The following is a 22,317-nucleotide window of genomic DNA, read 5'->3' as shown; positions in this document are numbered from 1 at the left end:
TTTGTAATGTTTGCCGAATTTTAGCCGAATTTATTTGCAAAAATATTTTAAAAAGGACAACTTGGGGCGACCCTGGGGGCGACGGCTGGGAACCCGATCGCCCACACGCTAATTTTTAGCGCTGGTTCGCCCTCAGGCGGCGATTTTCTGAGCCCCTTGGGGGGCCAACGGCTGGAGATGCTCTTAGGCAATATATGTTGAGCCTCAGTGTCATATATATAATGTGTTTCGCCAATGCCGACTGCCTTTTGCAAGTGATTTCATCATTAATTAATTTCATCATTTTGGTAACCACATCAGCAATGTACATAATCAATCAATATATTAAATTATGCATGCAAAGATTTGCCAAACACATTACTATCAGTACAATTTTTGGTTGAAAACACACATATTATTGCGCCAAGTTGAAGTTACACACCTTTTTTTTTGCAGTAGAGCTACCCACTTGATCATCGCCATTAAATCAAAATCTGACCGTCCAATTTAATCCGGATGGCGTGGATCATTATGAACCCTCATAGGTAGGGAGGCTCGTGAAAATGTTTAACAGCTTAGGAAGCTGGTGCTAACTACTGCTCTCTCTGTCTGGTGCTAAATTTCTATAGTTAGCAAATTAGCTTGTCTCTTTCTAGGTCAGATGTGACCTTGGGAGAACAATTTTATTGCAGTGTCACTCGTACGTGGCAGTGACTCGATCTGATCCATGGTAGCTAGCTGGGTTCAGATGTGACCTTGGGACGGGCACTAATTGATACAGTTGTATATACCAGTAACTTATATTAGGTGAAGCTTTCAAAACTAAGCACGATGCCTTTGTTCGCATGCATGCACCTACTGAACAATACAAGATTATCTAAAGTGCGACTTAAGGTCGTCTTGTGAAGATTAATTTATTAGCTAGGGCGGCACCTTTTTGCCGCCCCAAAGTGCATCAGACGCGTTGAGAACAAGTGGACAAAGTGGTGGGATCAATAATGCACCTCTCCTTGATTAGTTTTTATGCACAAGCAACCAACATACAGGATATTGAGAGAGAGAGAGAGAGAGAGAGAGAGAGAGAGAGAGAGAGAGAGAGAGAGAGAGAGAGAGAGAGAGAGAGAGGGGGGAGCCTCACCCTCAACCACAGCTCATCGTCGATGCTAAGCTGCTCTTACATCCATAGATCAGTGTTGCTAGCTAACTAACCATGCAGGTGGTGACGGGCGCCATGGGCAGCCTGCTCCCCAAGCTGGGGCAGCTGCTCATGGAGGAGTACAACCTGCAGAAGAACGCCAAGAAAGGCGTCGAGTCTCTCATCCGAGAGATGAAGAGCATGCACGCTGCCCTCTGCAAGGTGGCAGAGGTGCCGCGCCATCAGCTCGACGAGCAAGTCAAGCTCTGGGCTGATGAGGTCAGGGATCTCTCCTACGACATAGAAGACGTTGTTGACAAGTTCATTGTGCGCGTCGACGGCCCTAATAAACCTGATGCTGATGGCAACAAGCTCACAGACCTTGTGGACAAGATGGCCAACTTGTTTAACAAGGGCAAGGCGCGTCGTCAGATCGCTAGCACCATCAAGGAAATCAACAAAGATGTCCAAGAGGTGGCCAACAGGCGCGGCAGGTGCGTACCCGATTGACGGACCAACCTATGATTTTTGTGGCCGATTGACCACAGTGACTTTCGGTTCGTGGAGGGAGAGGGGGATAGACATCATCACTATCGGCATGTACTTCTATTTAGAACGATAACACTTGTGATATTTTTTAGTGGGCACATCTTCCCCTCCCAGGTACACAGTCGATAATATTGTGCCTAAGCCTACAGCTGGGACGACTATCGATCCTCGTCTCCGCGCTCTATACACTGAAGCTACAGAGCTTGTCGGCATCTATGGGAAGAGGGATCAAGAGCTTCTCAAGTTATTGTCTTTGGGAGATAAAGATCCCTCCAACAAGAGACCAAAAGTAGTCTCTGTCGTTGGATTCGGGGGATTGGGCAAGACCACTCTTGTCAGAGCAGTATATGACAAGATCAAAGGTGGTTTCGATTCACGGGCTTTCGTTCCGGTTGGTCAGAATCCAGACATAAAGAAGATTTTCAGGGACATCCTTATTGGTCTAGACAAAAATATGTACACTAATATGAATCTCATGGTATTGGATGAAAGACAACTCATCGAAGAAATCCGGGAATTCCTTCACGACAAGAGGTATACACCCTCGCCCAGTCACGGTCAAATGTTCCTGGTGACGAGTTTTTTTTTTCATGCTATGGAAGCAGTTATATAATGATTGGCTAACTAGTATATGGCTTAGAATACTTTCCGCTGCTCGGATGCATCTTTTCAAATTGACAATTTATACGTTTCCTATAAAGACATGCATAATATTGCAATTATTCAGGTAGATGTACAATTTGTAGTTTTTTTTTCTTGTTGGACGAAGTTGTTTAACTTTTCTATTGGCTCTCGGCCGTGTGTTTAAATTTTTTTGAGATTTTCCTGGAACACTAGCTCAAATGTTAGTGGTTCTGAGTAATTTAATCTTACTTATAGATTTACCCTGTTTTGGTTAACTATGAATACGTTATTGGAAGCCACCAGATTGTGAATTTGATAATCATTTGGTTATTTGGTTTGACATTTTGGATAGATATAGTGCATTATGATTTGAGGTCATTATACAGGCTATAGTTTCATAACAGTGACTACATGTGTGTTGCTACATGCCACCCATCTTTTACTAATTTATGCTTTTTTTGAATGCTATTTTTGCTTTGACACCATCTGATTCTCAGGTCATAATAATGCTATATATCGTTAACTAGATTATTGAAAGTTTGGAATCTGGTGTCCCCTTGTTTTCATCCTTATATGTACTAAATTATACATAGTTTGTGTGTGTTATATATATGGCGCTTTATTAGATCTTGTGATCTGTGCATCAACATTTCATTAATGTTCTCTCACAACTTGTACAGGTATCTCGTCGTAATTGATGATATATGGGATGGAAAACTATGGGAAGATATCAAGTTGGCTTTCTCTAATATGAACAATGTTGGCAGTCGCCTAATCACAACAACCCGCATATTTAGTGTATCCATAGCATGTTGTCCTTCCACTCATGATTCCATTTATCAAATGGAACCACTCTCAGATAGTGACTCTACAAGGCTCTTTTGTAAAAGAATATTTTCAAGTGAGAATAAATGTCCTAGTGAACTTAAGGAAGTATCTAGAGATATTTTGAAGAAATGTGGCGGTGTACCATTAGCTATCCTTACTATAGCTAGTCTTCTCACCGCTGGTCATCAGATAAAGCCAAAAGTTGAATGGCAAGTTCTGCTAGACTCAATTGGGCGTGGACTTACAGAAGATGCAAGTATGGAGGAAATGCAGAGGATACTATCATTTAGCTACTATGATCTGCCTTCTAATCTGAAGACTTGCATATTATATTTATGCATGTATCCTGAAGATCATGAGATTGACAAAGAAGATCTGATATGGAAGTGGATTTGTGAAAATTTTGTGCAGCATGGAAAGCATCAGACTAGTATTTTTGAAGTTGGGGAAACTTATTTTAACGAGCTCATAAACAGATACATGATTATACCAATATTCAATGGTTTCCGTGAAGTACAAAGTTGTCGTGTGCATGACATGGTGCTTGATCTGATTCGTTCCTTGTCAGCTGAAGCAAAGTTTTTGACAATATTGGAAAGTAATAAGGATATCACTAGTTCTCAGAACAATATCCGTAGATTGTCCCTCCAAAATATTGAGGAAGATCAAGAAACTACACCTCTTGCTAACTCAATGAGTATATCACAAGTAAGGTCCATCACTGTCTTTCCACCAGCCGTGACTATCATGCCAGCTATATCTAGCTTTGGTGTTTTACGTGTATTGGACTTACATCGATGCCGTATTGGGGCACTTAACTTTCAGCCTAAGATGAGGGATATCGGGTATTTATTTCACCTGAGGTACCTAGGTCTAAAAAGAACTGGTATCTCTGAAATCCCGGAGGAAATAGGAAATCTACAGTTTCTACAAGTGTTAGATTTAGACTTCAATTTCGAGATGAGAGTGTTGCCGTCATCCATGTGGAAGCTAAGACAGCTAATGTCCATAAAGGTTTTATTTCGCTGCTATTGGCCCCCTGGTGTGTTGGGTAACCTGACTTCATTGGAAGTACTGGAGAGGATTTATGCCTCCCCGAGCACCGTGCAAGAGCTTGGCCGCCTGGCAAGACTAAGGAGGCTTGACATTCACTTCATTGCTTGGAGCCTCGAGGTAGAGGAAACTTTTGTGGAGACTATATGCAACCTGCATGATATCCAAAGTCTAAGTATTACCTGTGATGATGTACCATACTTGGATCTCTTGGGGGGACGCTGGGAACCCCCTCGACGCCTTCGCCAATATACTTTCACATCAGACCATATCGCATGCTCTGCATTGCCGATGTGGATAACAAAATGTGGCCCCTCACATCTATCAAACCTATCAGAGGTTCATATCATAGTCAAGGATGTGCAGCAAGAAGATGTGCAAATCCTTGGGAGATTGCCAGCTCTTCGCCATCTCTGGATAGGCAGCACCCACCAAACAGAAAGGCTGCTCATCATCGGTGCAGATGAGTTCCGTTGTGTGATAGCCTTTGGAATGCATTGTGAGCCAGCCACTCAGTTAGTATTTCAACAAGGAGCTTTGCCAAATGCAGAATACGTCCGATTCAGTCTGGGCGTACGGGTGGCCAAAGAAGATGGTAACGGTGATCTGTTTGAGCTCGGCCTGGGCAACCTGCTCTCACTTCAGAGTGCATTAGTTGAAATCCATTGGGACGGGGTCACCAATATGGAAGCTGCCGAAGCATGTGCGGCAGTGAGAAATGCAATGGACACCCATCCTAACCATCCAATCGTTAATCTTCATTTGGATCCAGAGATATCGGAAGGTACAAACTACAATAACACGTGATACTCACCGATGAATGAATTCAGTGTATCTCGTTGTTTTTTATTCCTTTCTGCACTCCTGCACCTACATACATGCACATGCTTCCTCCGATAATATGTTGCTCATTTTCGCCTCTCAATCTTCAAATTAAGATACCGATGATGAGGATGATGATGAGTATGACGATGATGACAGCGGCGATGAAGGAGAAAGAATGGATCTGGAGTACGTACACTCATCCACCCAATGCTTTCTTTCATTTAATTCTTGAGACGCTCCATCTTAGATCCTAGCTCACACATTGCCTCTTGCTTTCTCAGCTAGAATCAACGGCGGTGATGGCTGGTGGGCATGATGGGGAAGTACACATACGGATTTTATAGGTCCCACGTACCAGGTGATGAAGAAGAGAGGAGAGATGAAATGGATAAAAATCTTGGCTGGTGTCGAAGAACAGGATCTGAACTAAGGTTCCTGTTGCTCTGCTACAACAACGCAAGCGCTTGCGTTATTCAGTATATCGCTTCAATTTAGAGCTTTAATAACTTCTCGTTGTACTGCTACCTAATTTGTTTTCCCCCATTCATCTGATTGCTAAAGTTTGAACTGATTATATACGGTCATGTAATGAACTTGTGTTATTCTCTGTTTCTTTCTCTTTCAGTTGGCATTGCACTCTTTTGTTTTCTTCATTAATCTGCTTGTTTGTGCCTCGTTACCATCATGTGACTGGAGCGTAGAGCCGGAGGAAGCTTTCATGATGTCCTATGCGGCACGGGTAATATACATTTCGGCGCGATAATTTTTCATCGTACACTACTACTATGGCATATTACATCACTAATTAGGGGCCATATTGGAGTCTACCACTCGTGTCTTGACCGACGGGCCATTTTAAATCCACTCAGTACTTCAGTAGTATGCCCATCATAGATGAATTTTTCATGCATGGTACGCCACTGTAGGAGTTTAGCTCGCCTTGGATGACGAACTGAAGGCTAATGTGTAGATTGTGCCTTTGGGTGGCGCATCTAATTTCCCATCGCTTCCCAGTCCCAAGACACACACTAGGTTACCATCCATTCAGATTCATGCAGCTACCTACGGCTTCATAATTGCTCCCACTAATTGGATTATATCTTCTCTATGCATGTCTTCATCGTTGATCTGTGGCTTCTCGAGCTTGCACATTTCTTTCTTTTTCCATTCTAAAGAGGTAATCGTTGCTTTGTATCTAATCTCATCTCTAGCCTCAACTCTATCAACGAGTGCACGAGCACCTATCAAATTTCGTGCTATCATTAGATCGATGTATTCTTCTTCCCAATACCAAGGCTTGCGTCCATCCTACGCACAAATTTGAGTAAACAATGAGCTACCGAAATTGCACCGAACCGAATCAAAAGAAGCACATGCACCATCTTTTTTGCACTTGAAGAACATCCATCCGGGATGTTTTGGCGTGGTAGGAACGCGGCGCACCACCTGCCGAGGGCAATCGTCACACTTTATGACCGGCAACGGTGAGCCGACGAGCCGCTGGGAGAGATCCGAGCGGCTAGAGGCGGAATCAATACTTGCATGCGGCGCTGAGGCGTTGCCGGGTGTGCGGTCTGGTACCCGGCCCATACCTGGCAAGGCATAGTCGCCGACGGCCGGATGTGGTCTGGCGCCAAACCCGGTGGCGGACGCGGAAGCCGCAGATCTACCGGTTGTGCGCCGGCGACGGGGCGAGAGGAGCACAAATCCAGGTGGTCAAGGACCACGATGGAGACTACAGAGCATCCGCGGCATCGGGAGGTGGGAGGGGCGGCGTAGGCGAAGATGCAGCGCGGGAGTTGAGCGGGGGCAGCGGAGGAGAGTGGACTTTTACTCGGCCGCCAAGCAGTGGAGTAAATATAGGGAGATTTACCATGGCTGGGTACAATTTTTACTCCACTAATGCCAATTGTGGATCGGCTAGGTGCCGCCTCTAACCAGTTATAAGGGCCGGTTAGAAATGCCCTAATAAGGTAAATCAGGCACAAAATCTTATCGGACATAAAATTTGCCTTGTGCAAGTGATTACCGTACATGTGTGCCTGTCAAGTAGACCGTCCATTTATTTTGTCTGATCCCATAAAGAAAACTAGAAGAAACGTTATGAAAATATATCTCATGACCATTAAAATATACTAGAAGGGTTGGGCGCGCTTTGTTGCGCTGTTCGTGTTGTTGGGTTTCTTAAAAAGGTGATCACTCTGATTCAATATATAAGGTGTATTACTTTTTTTAAGTCGGACCATTTAAGTTTGATCATATTTACAGAGAAATATATCAAAATTCATAATATCAAATCAATACTTTTAGATTTATCACGAAATGAATTTCCATACTTTTTTGTTTAATATTGTGGATGCCAATATTTTTCTATGAACTTGGTCACAGTTAAAGAAATTTGACTTTCTAAAAAACTAATACCCCTTATAGTTTTTAACTGGTACAATATTTAGTTTGACGCGGGGGGGGGGGGGGGGGGTGATAGAGTGTGTTTTATTTTATAATATGGTGATTTGGTGGGACATTTGTGCTGTGATTCTTTGTTATCCGAACCAACTTATATTTATGTGGGGAAATTTCTATATGGGTGGCTGCGTGTACTATATTGATGCTATAATATCACATGGTGGCGGTTCTTTTTTCTAAATCGTGGGAGGGTGCCCGGGATTGATATGTTTTTATAGGTCGATTGCTGCTGATTGATTTTAAAAATCGTTGGTCCGATCAAAATCGTAAACCAACTCAAAATTGAGTACCTCAACTTAATGAAAGAGCTTTAAAATTTAAGAACGTAGTGAATTAAAAGAATTGAACGGGAGAGCTTGAAAAATTGTTGACCCGATCAAAATCGGATGACCCAATTCTAAATTGAATACCTTAATTAATTGTGAGGCCTTAAAAATTAGGAAGCATAATGTATAGTATAAAAAAATTGAGTGATGAAACTTTAAGAAATTATTGACCAGGTCAAAATCAGGTGACCCAATTCTTACTGGAGACCTCAATTGAATGTGGGCTCCTTAAAGGGAGCTTAGTGTTATAGTGAGGTCTTAAAAATTAGAAAGCATAATGTATAGTATAAAAGAATTGAATGATGAAGCTTTAAGAAATTGTTGAATGAGTCAAAATCGGGTGATCCAATTCTTACTGGAGACCTCAATTGAACGTTGGCTCTTTAAAACTAGGGAGCTTAGTGTTATAGAGGATTTCAACGTGATAATCTTTCATCCGACACTACTACTATGGCCAATTACATCACTGATTAGGGGCCATATTGGAGTCTGCCACTCGTACCTTGACCAACGGGCCATTTTAAATACCCTGACAGCGTGTTTGGTTCAGTGGAATTGGAGAGAGGGAATGGAAGTTTGAGGCATAGAGAGTTTTATTCCTTTGTTTGTTTAGGTGAAATAGGAATTCAACACGGAAGTGAAAGTGGAATTCACATGTATATGTCCCACATCTATAATATCTAAATAGTTCATCCCCACTAACCTATTTCTCTTCACATGCAGCCTATACACCTCATCATACAAGCCCCACACATGCCACCTTCGATTTCACCTCACTGCATGTGCCACATCAGCAACCTCTATTTCCAACAAACAGCCGAAGAGTCCTACTAAAAGAACAGCCGAAGAGCCAAGCTTCTCGAACAGACACGGGATCTGTAGAGACATGATCGTTCAGCCGAAGAGCCAATCTTCTGGAACCGACGCAAGGATCCGAAGAGACATGATCGTTCCCCTCTATTTACATGCTTTGGCATCTTGAAGTCTAGGCTAGCGCCTCCTTGTCGCATCATCGTCCCTTCCAACTCTTAGTGGAGCAGAGGGTGTAAGGTAGGAGGGGGAGGAGGACCGAGAAAGAGCGGTGGTGCATAGGGAGGTGTGAGGGCCGCATCTCGGATCTCCACAACGTGTTGCGACCGCAGAGTCCGAGGCTGTTGTCGATCAAGTCGACCATTCACATTAGTGTGCTCCCTTCATGGCTGCACGACCTCTGGGAGCAGCGGCGGCCCGTGTCCCTTGCCTGGAAGCGTCGCTGCATGTTGCGGACAGTGGGTTGATCAACATGGACACACCTATCACAGGTGTGCTAGCGTTGTTGGAAGCATGGCCAATTACGGAAGGATCATCATGTGTAGCTGCTCCTACGATGCTACGACGGGTACTCTGCTTCTGTTGGAAAACTTGCAAAATTGAAAGAAAAACACATGTACCTTCCTCTTTACAGGCGAACTGATAGGCTACTACAATATTTTAAATTATGAGTTTGTGTTGCGGTCATTTATTCCAGTTTATCACCACGTCACATCTTTCAGTAAGCTAATGTTTTCTTTGACAAAATTGCAGAGAACAGCACATCATCTTATTACAAAAGCAGAATATGCAAGTCTGTAAGTGGTCACTTTTTTTTTCATTTTGATTTTGATTCTAACTTACTGCAAACATTGATAGTGCATACACATCCTAACTCAAGAATTTGCAGGTTGGTGATTTCCTTGACATTTCGTTGCAGCAGAGCTCGATTTGATAGTGCAAACATACATTACAAAAGTTGCAGCAGAGCTTGATTTTTATTTTTATGTTTCTGCAGCCCAGCAGCCGTGCTCGGTTTATTTATTTATTTATCTTGCCTATGGTGTTTTTTTTTTGCGAGAGAAATTTCCAATCTATTCATTAATCATGGCAGTACAGAGAACACAAGAGGTAATAAAAATTACAACCAGGTCTATGGACCACCTAGCGACGACTACAAGCACTGGAGCGAGCCGAAGGCGCGCCGCCGCCATCGCCCCTCCATCACCGGAGTCGAGCAAACCTTGTTGTAGTAGACAGTCGGGAAGTCGTCGTGCTAAGGCCCCAAAGGACCAACACACCAGAGCAGCAACCATCGCCGATGAAGAGAGTTGTAGTTTGGAAAGATCAAACCTGGAACCACACGAACGAAGACGGACAAAAACTGAATCCAAAGAGATCCACCGAAGACCAGCACCGATCGAATCCCATGAGATCCGACGGAGACACACCTCCACACATCCTCCGACAACGCTATTCGCACCATCGGGACGGAGATAGGACGTGGGAGACATTATTACTACGGAGGGACATTGCCGCCGCCACACAGCCCCAACCAAGACGTTCAACCTAGCAAAAACGAGAACGGGGTCCCTCCCGCCGGGGGGGGGGGGGGGGGGGGGGGGGATCCTCCGCACCTCCATAGGCCAAAGGCCATCGGAGGCGGGGCGGATCCGCGGCGGCGCCGACGGGAGGAGGAAGGAGACGTTTCTTGTGGAGGAGGCCTACGGTGTTGATCAAGTATGGATTTAAAAATTTGTTTGATTCATCATAAAGGAAAGACTAAAAAAATCTCTACAGGTTGCAGCCGGTGATGCATGTGAACTACTTTTAGCGGTATTCTAACAATCTAATTTGTGGTCACTAATTACGTCAGGAGTATATGGTTATATATAATAGCATTTTCAACTTTTTAATGATTCCATTCAGCACACCAAAACCTACTAACGTCCGGCAGCAACGCGCGGGGTATCTATCTAGTATCTATTACGGGGAAGGGCTGGTAATTGAGATGGAGAAAGGGAATTAGAGTTAAACTCTCATTTCCCTTCCGTTAGTTTGCCAAACAGGCTGTTGGTACTTCAGTAGCATGCCCGTCATAGATGAATTTTTCGTGCATGGTACGCCACTATCGGAGTTCAGCTCTCCTTGGATGACGAACTGAAGGCTAATGTGTAGATTGTGCCTTTGGGTGGCGCATCTAATTTCCCGTCGCTTCCTAGTCCCAAGACACACACACTAGGTTACCATCCATTCAGATTCATGCAGCTACCTAGCTTCCCTCTTCAGCTTGAGTATGTCGACGATAACAACTGAGATCATGTGCTGCTTTTATATATGGTGTGTACTGTGTGTCATTCCCAATGCAAAAAAATAGCGTGTTACAAGATTTAGTGCCGCCCTTATCCAAATTAAATGCTATAGAAGTTATAGCGTGCTATATTTGAAAATAGCGTTTTGCATAAAAATATCAAATATATCACAAAATTTAAGGCTTTCATAATTTACAAGGAAAGGAAACAATCCTAATTAAATAAAGAAGCATACGAGAGTTAGCTCACAGCATGTACACACCTAATTTATAAGAAAAGAGAACACACCTAATTAAACAGAGAATCGTCGTTGGCTGACTTGCCGGCGCCGGTGACATGGTTGACATATGCGCTGTCTTGGACTGTCGCCTTTGTTCACGAGTCGCGAACGTTGCCGTTGTCGCCGCTCTCTTTCACGAGCTAGTGGGAAATTAGTGACGAGTTGACTAGGTCAGGCTGTATGCATTGCGTTTGCGTCTAAGAGAGAGTGAGAGTGAGTTGGGCCAATGCGATGAGGCGATGCCTCATGTGCTACTGTGTGGTACGTGCACAAACGCTACAATGTTATTTTGTTTAGCGTCAAAATAGCACGCTTTAGCGCAAATAGCACCGTAGCGAGAAAATTAGCTTAAACATAACGTGGCCCTTCCAGATATGCTATAGCGACACTATAACATCGAAATAGCATGCTATTTTTTTCGTTGGTCATTCCACACAACCATGAATAAGTCATGCAGCAGGTACAAGTGATCATGTCGGGCTGGGAAAACTGATATCCTTGGGATCGGATGGCCTCGATTCGCATGGCCATGCTAGGGATCTGATGGCTCACACCTACTCAGCATCCAGACAATTATATGTACACTTCTCCTGCACATACGTACACATCTATGTTAATTTCCTGATTAAATGTACCTACATTAATTTGCTTTTCATGATCAACTTCTTCATTTCCTAATCTCTCGAGGCGCTGACGATAGCGATTTTCTGACGACAAAGTCAAACAAAGAATAAATATGCAGGAAGCACACAAAGGGTGTTACTTTATACGTGCTCAACCACCCGGTGTCAAACTTCTTTCCTTATTTTCTTGACACGATTTGTTTTCTTTACATGAGTATTTACACTTTTTTTCTCTTCTCCCAGCTTTCCCAACTAGAATTAACGCCAGTCGTGGCCATGGTCAAAGTCAAGTAGAGTAAATCATTTCCTTACAGATGTGTTGTGTTGTACTTCGAACTTTCACTTCCAGTTGTGGTGCTCCACATATAGATTAGTTTTCATGGACCATTTGTGTGTTTTGAGCTGTGGACTACATACAAAGCAAAATGAGTGAATCTGCACTCTAAAATACGTCTATATACATCTGTATGTAGTTTATATTGAAATCTCTTAAAAGACATATATTTAGGAATGGAGGGAGTATATGTTTGTCCTCGTGTAATGAATGTGTGTTCTCTGCTGATAAATGGTGTCTCAAGGGAGGCAGCAGCATCTGTTGTCTCATCCTTTTCCTTTTCAGTTAAATTCAGTCTGGACTGTTTGTTGAATAAATTTGTTGTATTGTTTGATCATTACTATCTGTAGACACTGAGTGATAATTAACCTTTGCAAGCAAAGATCCCCGTAATGAGAAAGGGCCGAATTTCTGGTGTTGCGTTGTCATGTCTGTGGGCATCTTCACGAAGAGGAATAAGCTACCACGGTACTGTCAAATATGACTAAAGTTTCCGGAAAGTGCAAACGTAGGCCGAGCTTCAGGGAGGCCTTTATTTCTTTTTAGTGAAAATATCATTTTCACACCTCAAAAAATTCTGATAAAAAAGTATACACATAAGCATATGCTTGTAGTATATCCATACGAAATTTCATGAGCATGTATGTTCATATGTGATGTACACAAAAAAGACAAATACATAGAATAAAATAGGCTTTTTCTTTATTGTATTTGGGCCAGATATTTTTCTTTTTGTCTACCCTGCAAATACTTAAGTGTATGTATTTCCACAAAAATTTGTAGTTTTTGAAATTTCTAAATAATTTAGAAAATATTTTTCTGGAAAACGGGCTCCATGGAACCTGTCCTCTGCAACGCCCCACTTAAAGTTCTTTTTTACTGTGGAGTTCAACGTAGAGATTGCAGACATGAAGTTTATGCAATTTTACCAGCAGAAAAAAATGTATATGCGAGTCAAATGTAATTTTTGTTTGCCTCTAGTGTGGTGGCGGCGATGGGCAAAGACGGCTGGCCAGGATCAGCTTTTGTTCGGCAGCAATGACGGTCTATTTGAATTGTTCTCCTTCAGTCAAATAAAGTAAATCGTATCAAACAAATAAATTTTGCCTTGTGCACTCATGAAGGGATTATTGCGTGTACCTGTGAAGTACACTGTCATACGTATTTAGTTCTTCTGATTACAGAAGAAAATTAGGAGGATCATTATGAAAATATCTCTCATGACAACTGACATTTCGGCGCCATAATTTCTCATTAGACACTAGTAGTACTATGGCCAACTATACATCATCAAGTTAGGGGGCATTTTGGACCCTGCCACTCATGTCAATTACATCACCCCATCAACGATGGCTGTTTGAAGTCCCCTCGTAGTATGCCCGTCATGGATGATTTTTCGTAGATGGTGCGCTGCCGTAGGATTTCAGTTCACCTTTGATGGCGAAGCAGAGATTCAAGTGTAGATTGTGCCTTCAGGTGGCTCATCTAAGTTCCCATCACCTCCCAATCCCTAGCTAGACACACACTAGCTAGGTTACGATCCATTCTGATTCATGCAAAGCTAGATTCCCTCTTCCGTTTGAGCATGTTGAAATCATGTTGCTGCTTTTATACCTAAAAGATAGAAAGTGCGCGCGCACTATTAGGGGCAGTTTGGTTCGTGTCCACAGCGGGTGACGCCTGGCCTGGGGGCTGCCTGGAATTTCCTGCTGCATGTTTGGTTGATGTCCACGAAAAGAGGAAGTACGCCTGGCCTGGACAACGAAACAGCCTAGTTAGCCTGGTGGAAAACGAGGCAAGATGATCAGCCTGGTCCCAGGCGTCCTTTTTTGGATGTCTGGACATGCCTGGTGCAGCAGCCTGGAAGTAATTGCATATATTAATTGATATGGTGCAGAAAACGAGGCAAACAGGGAGCAAACAGCGACGGGTTAGAATCCATTAGGCCAGGTTATGAACCAAACACTCCTTCCATATGCTAGCCTGACCAGGCAACTTTTTTTCAGATTCTCACGCCTGGCCAGGCAGCAAAATTTCCCAGGCGTGGAGTTCAGGACATGAACCAAACTGCCCCTTAGTCATTCCGGAGCGGCCGAACGCGAGCCGTCGGATTGCGCAGGCGTGATAGGAGACAAGAGCGCACAAGTCCACTCGCGTCCAAAAGAAAAATAGACCTCCGCAGTCCGCACGAGTCGCTATCCTCCAGCGTCTCCACCATTCGTTCCCATCCCCCTCGCGTGCGCCGTCGCCACACATCGCGCCGGCCGATGCGGCCAGCCCCGCCTCCCTGCCGCCATATCCCGCTGCTCTGTCCCGTCCACCAACTCACCTTCTCTTCCGCACCGAAACGCCTGTCCTCCATTGGCGTCTAATCCTGGGAGATCGAGGGGGAGGCGGCGGACCAGAGGAGCCATGCAAGCAGGCCGGCTGGGAACCTGAGCAGCGGCGCCGTTGTGTTCTCCTCGTCAGGCAGCCGCCCCTCTTGCCTGCGTGATTTTCCTTTTCCTGCACGCTGGCCTTGGCCGTGAGGTTTTCGGCCAGCCGTTGGGCCGTCACGGCTGGGGTTTATAGGGAGGGGCAGGGGACGCTGAAGACGAAGATGGGAGGGAAAGAGATACATCGATCTGTCGCCGGCCAGAAGTGACGGAGCGGCAGCAGCTCCAGCCCCATGCGTATGGTTCCCGCCTTCGGCCTTCCTGTGATTGAGTGATTCAGTTCCCGGGGGTTCGACGCGGGCCTCGTCCTCGATACCCTACTGGTCCTGTCTCTAGATCAGATGAAAGTAGCGCCTGATGGTGATCGATCCAACTGAGGAACAAGTCCTGCAACCCCGGCTCGTGCATGTGAAATTGGCTCTTTGCTACTGAACGGTGTTCGCGTGCGTAAATGAGAGGCGTTCCTACATATATCTACTCCTAATGAACGAGTTGGTTGAATAGTCCTTCCATTTTCGTCTGGTTTTTTTCGACTGGTTTTTTTTGTCCGGTTATTCTTTGCCCCCCCCCCCCGTCCCACCACGCACGCCCCGCAGAAAGACTCTCCTATCGATCCCCAGACGCCGCCGTCGTACGCACCTCGATCCCCTCGAACGCCCGCGCATCTTCTGTCCCCCCCACCCATAGCCGCTCTCTTCCCCGCTGGCGTCGCCCTCAGCCGATCGACCAGGTAGAAGCGCGTCCGCGTCGATTCGGTGGCGCCGCACGGGAGGGACGCCTAGGGTTTGTATTGCGGCGGACGTACGGGCGGTGGCGGGTGCATCAGTTTGATTGCGAGTGGTGGGGCGGAGCGGAGCGGCCGGGATCGGGGTGCGTTTGTTGCGCCGCGGGTTTGGGAATCTCGACGGAATCCCTGCATTCGCTGGGTTCCGGCGTAATCAGAGTCGCGCGCTGTCTTGCATTTGTATTCTTTTTTATGGGCATCTTGGCATCTAGATTGTACTGTCTGATTGATGTTTACTGTTGACCGGCAGGGATCAGGGTCAGGGGAGGCATGGCGGAGGCGTTCGACATGTACCATCGGTCTGAAATCGGCAAGGTCCTGACGGAAACACTGACCAAGATGGTGGGCAGAGGTGCGTTCAGTCCCGAGCCTACCATCGCTGTCCTCCTGCAGTTCGACAAGGTTCCCTCCGCCGCCTCCCCCGCTCCTCCTCTTGCCTCCTCCCCACGCACATGATCACCGCCAACCCTCCAGATCAGCCGGACGAGTATGCGGCACTCAACCTGCCCTCCACGCTAATTGTGCCCAGCTCCAACCCAAACACACCCATCCTCCTCTCGCCATCATCGCACGCCGGTTCATCCTCGCCGTAACCGCCCGCAGCAGAACCGGCACGCATAGAACCTAACGGAGCCACAGAGGCCGTTACACGAACATGCGGGATCTGCTTTCCCGAGACACCTTCGTGGGCCTGCTGTTCCTTTACACATCGCGGGTGGTTGGCGGAGGCAGTGCGCGTGTGTGCATCCTCCGAGTCTAGCTTGGAGGCGGCGACATGGTTAGGCGCCACTACTTGCTCTGTTTCTACAGCCGCTACTTGTTGTAGCTCCTGCAAGATTGCTGTACCTGCTTCTGGTAAGTTCTTGCTGTAGCTGATGCTTGTACATTTTTTATGTCAACAAAAAGTTTGTAATGCAAGTGGCAGGTGACAACTTACACAATTGGGAGTTTTGTTATATCCAGTTAAACACTTGGTGTAAATCTGGTATAGATACTTATAGACTGTTTTTGATGTGTTTTCCTCGTGAACCAGTGTCTTAGATTATTTCGTAATTTATCATATATGTAAATAATATTATCACTGAAATTTTATAAGGCTGTGTAAGTTGAAAGATTGATTCGACGTCTTTACATGTGAGTGTGATAGACTTACAATATCTTTATAAGTATTATTTTCTGTAGTTAGATTTTACATGATGTGTGCTACGGTTCAGACCTTGCTATTTAGATATTGTGCCTTTCATGATTTATTGAGAAATGTTGGTAAGTGAAGTTTGATTAATCACTTGTGTATATGGTTTGGGTAATTACTAAAATTGAAGAGTGCGCTTAGCCTGAATGTGTAACAGGGCGTGAACAATATATGAATCGGAGTCAAGGACTGTTGAGTACAAAAAGGATTCCTCGCAAAAAAATGTATAAAATGGATTGATATTTGAATTATATTACTAATCCAGCCTTTTTCCATCTTCCGACATTTGACTTTGTGAGCAGTGGCTATGTGGGAGGCTTCTTGAGGTGAGGTACAATTATATTGTCTTTGATTTAACTAAAATCATGCTATCGCTTCATATGTACACCAACTCCATGTCACATCTTATCTTGGGGATTGGAAGTAAACAACCGTGTCCTATGGAGTCTACTGTCTAGGAAGTTCAGAGATGGAACGTTCACGGTCTGTTAACTACAGAGATGATAATCCTAAAAAAGTAAGTCCATACTAGCATGATGAAAAGGTCCAATTTTTTTAGCATGATGAAAAGATCCAAGGACAGACCTCCCGTCGCACCAGAGAAAATGGGCCGAAAAAGGTGCCGCTCGTCGGCGTGGCGGACCCGGCGACAGCTGACGGGTGTGGAGGGAGGTGGGGTAGATCCAGTGCGTGCTCAACTGCTGATGAACCGGCTGTAGCGCTCAATCCCTGCCAAGGGCCAGCGTGGTCTCTGGAAGAGGTGAGGATGCCCTTCGATGAGCCTGGGCAAAGCCTTTGAATCAGGACATGCAATTTGATCCAGCAATTAGCAATACAACCATGGTGTTTACGTATTATTTAATGGAGAATGGTTGGATCTAGCTCCGCCCCTGTTTCTTTCGCAGATTGATTTGGTGTTTGAGCCGGTATTGACCCCGTCGTCATGGTTGTTTGTGGTTGTCGTAGGTTTGGTCCGGGCATGCATGGTTGGTGATTCCCAGGGTTGCCGGTCTTCATCTCTGTTGTCCAATGATTCTTTTATTACAGTTGAAGGCGCCTGTGATTGGTGTGCAAGCCAGACCTGAGGGACGACCAACAAAACATCCTTGAGAAGACGATGGCACCCATCATGCAATCGTTCCATGGGATTGTGACCTGCATTGAGATTTCAGTGCTTTGCACTTCGCCAGACTGAGATCAAAAAGACCCCCATTGTATCAATTTACATTCGTAACACTTTATTATGTCAATTTGTTGATTGTTCACAATGACACTGGATATTCTAACAGTTGCTCAGCCTCACGTAATATTCCAACAGTGCATATTTTTTGTAATTTTGATTGTTCGTTAGAGTTCTAGATACTATGCTCTAGTAGAGTAGGTTTACTATAACAGATTGTTTAGGAATCACAGGTGCAGAAGGTATTCTACCATCCGCAGTGTGAGGGTTTTGAAGCAGATATTCATTCTATGTGACCACGACAGGGATGGTATGTATTCTGTTTGTACTTGAGACTCTTAGATTTCCAGTGGAGTTTTGGTTTCTCCTGCTGAGATCGTACACTTGATGTTTATACTATGCATTCAAGCTATTCCCACACCTAAGGTCTGTTAGTGTGAATCTTATTTTCTTGTAGTGTGATTACTATATGCACTTATTTGCGTGCTTTCTCACTTTTATTTGTATAATCGGCATTCTGCAGAAATAGGGCAACAAGATTCAGGTATATGATTTGAGGTTCGTAGTGGAGAAGAGCTGTGAGAAACTGCAGTTGCTTTCTTTTATTGGTATGGACTATGAACCGACCGCATCATTTCACTTCCCTTCCTAGCTCTTAGGTTACATGTTAATTATGAACTGAGATAAGCAAAATATATAGTCCTGACATGAGGAGCCTCATGTTTTAGACGGCCATTTAAGCACGTTATTATCAACTATTGATTTTGTAATATTTATTAGCAGTGCATCGCTAGAATTGATTTTTTGCTTATTTTACCTATTAACTAGGATGAACATGTATCTTCTTCTTATAAGAACTACATGCATTGCAGTAAATCTGTCAACGTTATTAGTACCACAAACGTCTGTTGGAAAAACTTATATTTAACCAAAAGTTAATGGCCATTTCGAATCACTGGTTGTTTAAGATTTACACTACATTGATATGAGTAAAAAAATGACCTTGTTTTTTGTTTCAATTTTGGGGTGATGCATTAAATATTTAAGGCAGTTTGGGCAGAACAGGGGAAGTGCACACATTTGATGATTATTTTTTATGTACAATTGATTTACTTGATCAAAAAGTATGCATTTAGCATGTCTTGCCGTTGTTTTAAAAGGAATTTCCTGGTAGAAAATACACATCAATTATGTTTTTTCCCTGCAGCAACGCATGGACAATTATTTTTTCTTTTTGGCGATCACAGGGAACAAATACTACGGGGATCAAGTCGGGGATTCATGGCAAGGGATTGACATTTTTTTATCAAAGCAGTTTGCTACACACTGCCGTGTGACAGAAAAGGTGTGCTACTGTTTCCACATCTCCTTTTGCGAATCACTAATGTTTTTCCCAAGTCTTTTCTTCCTTTTTGTATTGACCCAGAAATAGTTTCGGCATTGGGAGTCAGTTTCTTCGATGTTTTCATTGTTCTTATCGGGAAGTGTGAAGTGAAATTGTGGAAATTTTCCCAAGTCCCAGGTTTGCATAGGCCCTTATTACTGGTGTGCTGGTATGGGCACATGAGGGGTGTGCTATTGATATTTTTATGTGAGATATTTGTTTCTCATTTTAGCGGTCATTCAAGTGTGAGTTATGTGTATCTGCAACATGTAATTGAGTGCCGGAACTTTCATTATACCTTATCAAGGCCATTTACAGGTTTACATGAGCATTTGGTTAGTAGCCTCATGACCTCATCTATGAATTATCCGTTGATCTAACTATCTCTTAATCTTTTTTCTCAGATTTTAGTTACCCATTGCTTACACAATGATAGTAAGACCAATTGCAGGGATGTGTTGATCTTGGTCTTGTTCTGTATGGAGGTAGGGTACAGTTGATGTTTCATGTTTGGTGAAAGAAAAGGAGCTTCCTATGTTGATTTCGGGCAAGATATACATTCTGCCATGCATTAGTAGATCAATTGCTTCTCTGTGTAGGGGAACGATTAGTGATTGAATCTCTCGGTCACGTTTCTTGATCATCCAATTAATTTACCCCCATCTATGCATAAATTGGTCTGATTGAGTTATGCCATTTTTTATGTAATAATCTATATTGGTCCTATATATGACTAGAACAATATGATACGATGCACATCGGTCCGCTTTACTGGCATCTATCTTTCAAGGTGAAGGAGGGGAGGCACTCGTGTGGAGCTGCTCAATGTTCAAGGAGATACGGCTGATTAAACCAGGTTATTTTAAAGTTCTTTATGGTTCATGTTAGCTATCTATCAGTAATAGTACAACCTTGATTTTTATGTGGTTCATGTTTACCTAACCATCAGTAACATTACTTTCTATTGGAGACTTTTTACAGGAGGTGCTTATAAAATGATAGTTGAACAAGTACAGATTTTGGATCGCGATCATCTATTTACCAGGCATCGATCAAAATCTAGCATTCTTTGTTGTGTATGCCGCATGGAAAAGATAGATATTGTCTGATATATCCGATAGCGCAATATAATTTTCTCTTGCATATTTATAATCTGCCATTTGAATCATGTTTTATGTGTTGTAGTCCAATAAAGACAATTTGCAACTTTGGTGTTGTGACGTTGGAGGCCGTGCTCAGCGGCAATGGGGGACTGTTGTAGATGCCTGACCTGAGATGTCGGCGAAGGAACGAGAGTCAACGAGGAGTGCACGCCATGGGTTCGTGAACTGGCCAAGCCACCGTTGTTCGTTTGGTAATGTCCGACGCATCAGAGGCATAGTATGACTTGCGCCGATTTTGACGTCATCTACCAACATCCGACGAAGGGGAACCAGTCCCGGTTTCCATCTTGATGGTAAGTTCTCTAATCTTCTATCTCATGGGATGTGATGTGGTTGCTTTCATTATGGCTTTTGAGAAAGAGTTGAAATTAGCTTATGTGCTTCACACAATTGAAATTCCAGTGATATTATCAACCTTCAGTGAGCAGTGACAATGAACTCCATCTCCCCACACCACCACACCCAAATAGCGTAGGATAGACTGATGTTTCATGTGATGTCCTTTAAGCTATGTTTCAGCTTGTCTCGACCCAGCATGTATTTTTAGTTTCAGTTGTTGAGCTCTGCACTACAAAACCGAGAAAGACCCAAGGCTTTTTACAGGTCAGGCATGTTTACTAAAATGTTTAATTTCTAAAACATTTCCAGCAATATTTGACTTGTTTGCTTGCTCAACCTTACAGTGGGATCATTTCTACAGACTACAAATAGAGGGAAGTTGTCTTGTGCCTTACTAGAGACAGATGAACCAATAAAATGATTGGAAAGGCTCTTTCCAATAAAATGATCTTGTACAGTTTATTTCTTAATATATTTTGGTCAGTATGTTGTTTATTTTCTGAAAATGATACTCCATTGTAGATTACCTATGATGAAAATTACATTCTCTGCGGGTGCTGATTTAGATATATTACTATGGGCAAAGGAAGTTCAAAATTTATCTCAGTCAAACATGTGCAAAGGAAATTCAAAATATGTTATATTAGGGAAGATTCTTAAATCAGTCAAGTATCTAGAGGGTTGATTAGGACACTCCTCATAATGTTTGGTACTTTACCATTTGGGATTAGGCCATTGGTGAACATGACAATGCGGCTGTTGGTCACGGATGCCGGGGGCATGGGCAGGGTTGAGGAGCTCACACAGTGCTATATGTGACAACCTGCGACTGGTGGCTGGAGGTGGTGTGCCTGCTGCTTGGTTGGAAGTCCGACATAAACTCCCACGACCGACTGGTAAGCATGGTACGTACCCAATCGCCAAACTATCTTCTTTCACCTCCTTCCTGTGTAGGACTTAAACTTCACTGCACACCGAACATTCCTACTTTCAGTCAGTCATTTCTGCCCATTCCGAATGTTAATACTAAATGTACATGTCACCCACATTGGACCAGTCTAATGCATTTGAATTACCTTGATCTATGGGAATAGTGATATAGGCATGCTACGTGCAAGTGCTTATCTAGCCAAACCAAAGATCATCCTGTAGTTTTATGCACACCATCCCAATCAGCAATAGATGCATGGTTGCCCATGTGTTGCCACAGAACAATCCTACAGTGGGGCAGTGCTATCCTACAGTGGGGATGAGAGGATTCAGCGGCTTCACCGGTGGCTTGTCTATCTCCAGGAGATGGAGCCCGCCGCCTCATCGATGTGGGAGCTGCATTGCACGTACAGGGCACGACGGCTCATGGATGCTGGAGCTGTAGTGCACTGTTTAGGAGTTCAAAAGCATGAAGGAGGAGATTACCTACAAGTGTTTAAGATTTTGTATCTTGGAGGCAGTGCCTCAGGTCATCCGCTAACTAGGCAAAGAAGGCCAGCATGGGCCAGCACTTTCTCATGAAAATATAGGATATACGACTCTGAAAAGTACAACACTTTTCATTAAATTTACTTGAAAAAGTAATTCAAGTTGCACTTTTCACTATACTTAAGTACGTAGTACCTTAAATAAATTGATTTAGACATGAGAAAATATTACACAACATAGAATTAGCGAACTGGTAACTTAAACGCCACTCATTACAATTTTACATTTTCAGTAATCA

General features: G+C 43.8%; 1 protein-coding gene and 1 long non-coding RNA gene across 8 annotated transcripts; both read left to right on the top strand.

Annotated features, from left to right (window-relative positions):
- The first annotated feature begins 1,090 nt into the window (after positions 1–1,090).
- Positions 1,091–5,612, top strand: LOC123122445 (disease resistance protein PIK6-NP). Its single transcript, XM_044542646.1, has 5 exons — positions 1,091–1,608; positions 1,778–2,197; positions 2,968–4,952; positions 5,107–5,179; positions 5,275–5,612. Exons 1-5 carry the CDS (start codon positions 1,190–1,192, stop codon positions 5,276–5,278), a joined length of 2,901 nt encoding a protein of 966 aa, XP_044398581.1. The 5' UTR covers positions 1,091–1,189; the 3' UTR covers positions 5,279–5,612.
- An 11,353-nt stretch (positions 5,613–16,965) lies between these two features.
- LOC123122444 (uncharacterized) lies at positions 16,966–22,062 on the top strand. 7 transcript variants are annotated; one of them, XR_006460216.1, is made up of 7 exons: positions 16,966–17,294; positions 17,501–18,140; positions 18,238–18,322; positions 18,922–19,954; positions 20,080–20,864; positions 20,945–21,505; positions 21,894–22,062. It is a non-coding gene; the product is annotated as an uncharacterized lncRNA (long non-coding RNA). The 7 variants fall into 7 exon arrangements; XR_006460215.1 differs by having other exon boundaries at positions 18,922–20,864; positions 20,945–21,079; positions 21,332–21,505; XR_006460214.1 differs by having other exon boundaries at positions 18,922–20,864; positions 20,945–21,496.
- The last annotated feature ends 255 nt before the right edge of the window (positions 22,063–22,317 follow it).

This window comes from Triticum aestivum, chromosome 5D, assembly GCF_018294505.1.
Source record: "Triticum aestivum cultivar Chinese Spring chromosome 5D, IWGSC CS RefSeq v2.1, whole genome shotgun sequence".
NCBI lineage: Eukaryota > Viridiplantae > Streptophyta > Magnoliopsida > Poales > Poaceae > Triticum > Triticum aestivum.
This window is presented reverse-complemented; position numbering and strand designations above follow the sequence as displayed.